At 51.4% G+C, this 3,304-nt stretch overlaps 2 protein-coding genes across 2 annotated transcripts; one reads left to right on the forward strand and one right to left on the reverse strand.

Moving 5' to 3' along the window:
• Window positions 1–75: 75 nt before the first annotated feature.
• Window positions 76–1,568, forward strand: LACBIDRAFT_296078 (uncharacterized protein; the record flags this gene model as incomplete). The annotated part of the gene is made up of 7 exons (XM_001891252.1): window positions 76–231; window positions 290–670; window positions 708–1,172; window positions 1,228–1,356; window positions 1,382–1,429; window positions 1,485–1,496; window positions 1,549–1,568. Exons 1-7 carry the CDS (start codon window positions 111–113, stop codon window positions 1,566–1,568), a joined length of 1,176 nt encoding a protein of 391 aa, XP_001891287.1. The 5' UTR covers window positions 76–110.
• Window positions 1,569–1,735: 167 nt separating this feature from the next.
• Window positions 1,736–3,275, reverse strand: LACBIDRAFT_296079 (uncharacterized protein; the record flags this gene model as incomplete). Its single annotated transcript, XM_001891253.1, has 1 exon — window positions 1,736–3,275. One exon carries the CDS (start codon window positions 3,273–3,275, stop codon window positions 1,953–1,955), a length of 1,323 nt encoding a protein of 440 aa, XP_001891288.1. The 3' UTR covers window positions 1,736–1,952.
• Between the last annotated feature and the right edge of the window lie 29 nt (window positions 3,276–3,304).

Here is a 3,304-nt window from a genome sequence, read left to right on the forward strand (position 1 = left end):
CGCCAATGCCTCGTGGATGATGATCAATGAAGGCATGTCCGATAACTCAGACTCTTTCCTTCAACCACCCATCTTGCTGACGTTTTAATAGGTGCTGGTTGGAAGCAGCTATGTCTCCTCTGCCCGGTCATGATCATACGTCCAGTTCCACAGCCTCTTCGGACGGCAAAGGGGATACAGATTCAGCAGCGAAAGGAGGAAAGTCAACGAAAAGGACGGGTCCTAGCTATGGTGCGCCCTATCCCGAAAGCTCTACTGCTGGCTTGGATGGCCTAATTTACGTGTGCAGTATATTACCGTCTATACACCAAACTCGGTGCATTTGAATCGAATCACGCCCTCTACCACAACGACCCTTTCATTGGCCGCATTCCGTCGAAATTGTTTTCCCCTCCCCATACGGTGGCGTCTATCAAGCGGTCCCTCTGCAAATTTGAGGGCCTTTCGGAGCCCGACAAGGCGCTTGTTTTCACACCGCTCTCAAGCCCAGCACTCAAAGAAGACTCTGCCCGCCTCTCTTTGAAAGCTCCTTCTGGGCCAGGGCTGTCTGAACATGATCCGATTGCGTTGATTGTCGAGTCGGAGAAGCGGACCAAGGAGGTCATGCAGTCGGAGAAATTGCCGGAACGCTCTGATGATACTGATGTCCACTACGGCAAGTCTTGCCGACGTCTCCTACCCAAATACTGCACTCATCAACTTTGCAGTATACTATCGTGTTTACTCATCAGAAGGAGAAGGAGATGAAGAAAAGGCAAAGACGTCCTTTGACGAGAGTGACATGTCGTTAGGGCGCATCAACGCCGTCTTCATCGCTCCCCCTCATACCGCTGGGTCATTGAAAGCATGCATCGCAAAAGCTGAAGGCCTCGTCACGCCCGGTCATGCACTCTACAAGGACATGGAGCTCTTCCAAGACATGACTAGTGACGCTGCCATGAACGACGCCGACATCATATCCTTCCAAGGTGACGCTTATCCGGGTAGCGATGAAAGCGATCCCGTAGCCCTTGTCAATGCAACCACCACTACAGCAACGGACCAAAAGGCTAAGCCTACATCAGGTAAAGTTCTCGGCAGATATCCACTAGACACTGCAGCAACAAACCGTGCTCTTTCAGATGGACCAGATTCAAAATTCACAAAACGCGCTCGGTTACTCTATACTCTCGGTGAGTAACAGTCCCTGATATACTCCGATTCTCATTATATAGGATCCCGCCGCAGGCAACAATAAAGAGGCTTCTGCCTGGCTATCAGGCAACAAAGATGAGATCGTTTACACGGATGAAGTTCGTGTCTCCAAAGTTTACTTGATCCACGGCGGTATTTCTTTCCTTTTCTGCTTCGTCACAAGTTTGTTGATGCTTTGTCGGCTCAGTGAGTTATGAAGGAAACATGGCGATCAATTCCAAGGGCGAAAAAGGCTGTGAGTCTCCAATTTGCCTTTGGGTTACTAGGTGGTTATTGATTTTCTTTGGCAGTTGTGTTTAAGGGTGAGTGGTCTCCTCCCTCTGTTGGAGTATTTGATATCCACCATTTTGCTAGGGAATCTTGCTTATGATTGATTGGTGCATATCTGAGAGGGTGTATGCTTTTGGAATGGGATTTGTTAGGATTTAGGCTTGGCAGAAGGGGTCGATGTACTGGTACCGTAGATTTGTTGTATATATGTGACACAAGAAATGAGGATCTGATCCAGACATCGCAACCTGCAATGCCAACTCGGACGTTTGAGTTTTCAAACAATCAGCGCTGTTCAAAGATTCGAACGATACATAAGGTAAGTATAAGTAAGAGATATACACGAACAAAACCCAAAACGCTTGTATATACACCCACTCATTTATTCATTTCCTCGTCAGCATCAGTCAAAAAGAGATCGTGAAAAAAGTCGTAAGTGTCATCAAAGTCATAGAACCGCAAAGCGTCTCCCGCCCTCAAAGTCAACGCTACCTCCTCCCCCTCCTCCTCAACCAACTCCAAATCCCAAACCCAGTCAACCTCCTCACAAGCACCTTCAACACAACGGCACACACGCCAATGCCCACGAGAACGAGGTAACTCGCCCGTCCGCCTGTCGATAGGTATAGATCGCGCCGGGCTTCCCAGTCGCGTCGGGGTCTTCTCTGAGGGGTGGTGGTGGTAGTGGATGAGCTTGAATTCGGGTTGGAGGAGGAAGGAGAAGAACTTGGGATAGAAGAAGCAAAGAGGAAAGGTGTCTTGTCGCCTAATACACGAAAGACCACAGACCGAAGAAGAGTGATGGGCCATGAATTCGATAAAGTCAACGCGTTGGGAGCACCAACTTGAGGAGAACGTGTTTCCTCGAACTCTTGAACCCGCTTAGAACGTTGTTCAAGCTCGGATCCTCTCTGATCGAGCGCCCGTCCTCGCTCATCAATAGCTTGCTCCAATTCCGCGACCTTCTCTTCCCTCCCTTGTAGCTCTCGCTCCCTCCCCTCCACCTCTTTCTCCCTCCTTTCAACCGCCTCCTCCCTCTTCCCAACCGCCTCCTCCATCCTCTCAACCGCCTCCTCATGTCGCTCAACAGCCTCCTCACGATACCCAACACCCCTCTGCACCTCCCCAACCCTCTCCTCCATCCCCTCAATCCTCTCCTGTCTAGCTGCCAGGGCAAGCTCACGTTGGTCTAGCGCTTCTTGGCGGGTTGTGAGGAGGTCGTGTTCTGTTGTGGGGATGTGCGAGTCCAGGGTGGAGGGTGGGCCCAAACCCAGAGCTGAAGCATCTCCAGACGCGAGCTCATGTTGGTCTTCTTGGCGTGTTGTGCAGAGGGCAGTGAGGTCGTGCTCTAACGGCTTTAGGACGTCTTGTTCTGTTGGGTGGGAGTGCGCGCCCAGAGCTGAAGGATCATCCATATCTCCAGACCCCACTAACGCTCCTCGAGGCGGCTCAAGATCAAAAACGCTCCATAAATCCGGTTTCCTCTCCTCTAGGTCTCCCACGTCTTCCATTTTCTTTTCCTTATCCCCCTCATTCGCGTTTGGTTTCTCTTCTTCGTCTTTCGCGGTCCCTTTCCCTTTCCCTTCTTCTCCAGTTTTCTCCCCAACAGATTGACCCCCCTCACCACCACCACCAACCCTCACACGAACCAAGTTCCTCCCCCTGCCCGACCTAACAACCCCACGGGGATCAGCAGCAGCAGACCCAGCATGCTTAACAGTCTCACCCAACTCCAACTCCCACGCCTCTGCTCCCTTTACCGTTACGGGGTGTGTGTGTGCAGGAGGGTGGGAGAGGAGGAGGTCCTTCATGCTTGGTTCGTCTTCGTCCCCACCTTCGG

This window comes from Laccaria bicolor, genomic scaffold, assembly GCF_000143565.1.
Source record: "Laccaria bicolor S238N-H82 LACBIscaffold_589 genomic scaffold, whole genome shotgun sequence".
Taxonomy (NCBI): domain Eukaryota; kingdom Fungi; phylum Basidiomycota; class Agaricomycetes; order Agaricales; family Hydnangiaceae; genus Laccaria; species Laccaria bicolor.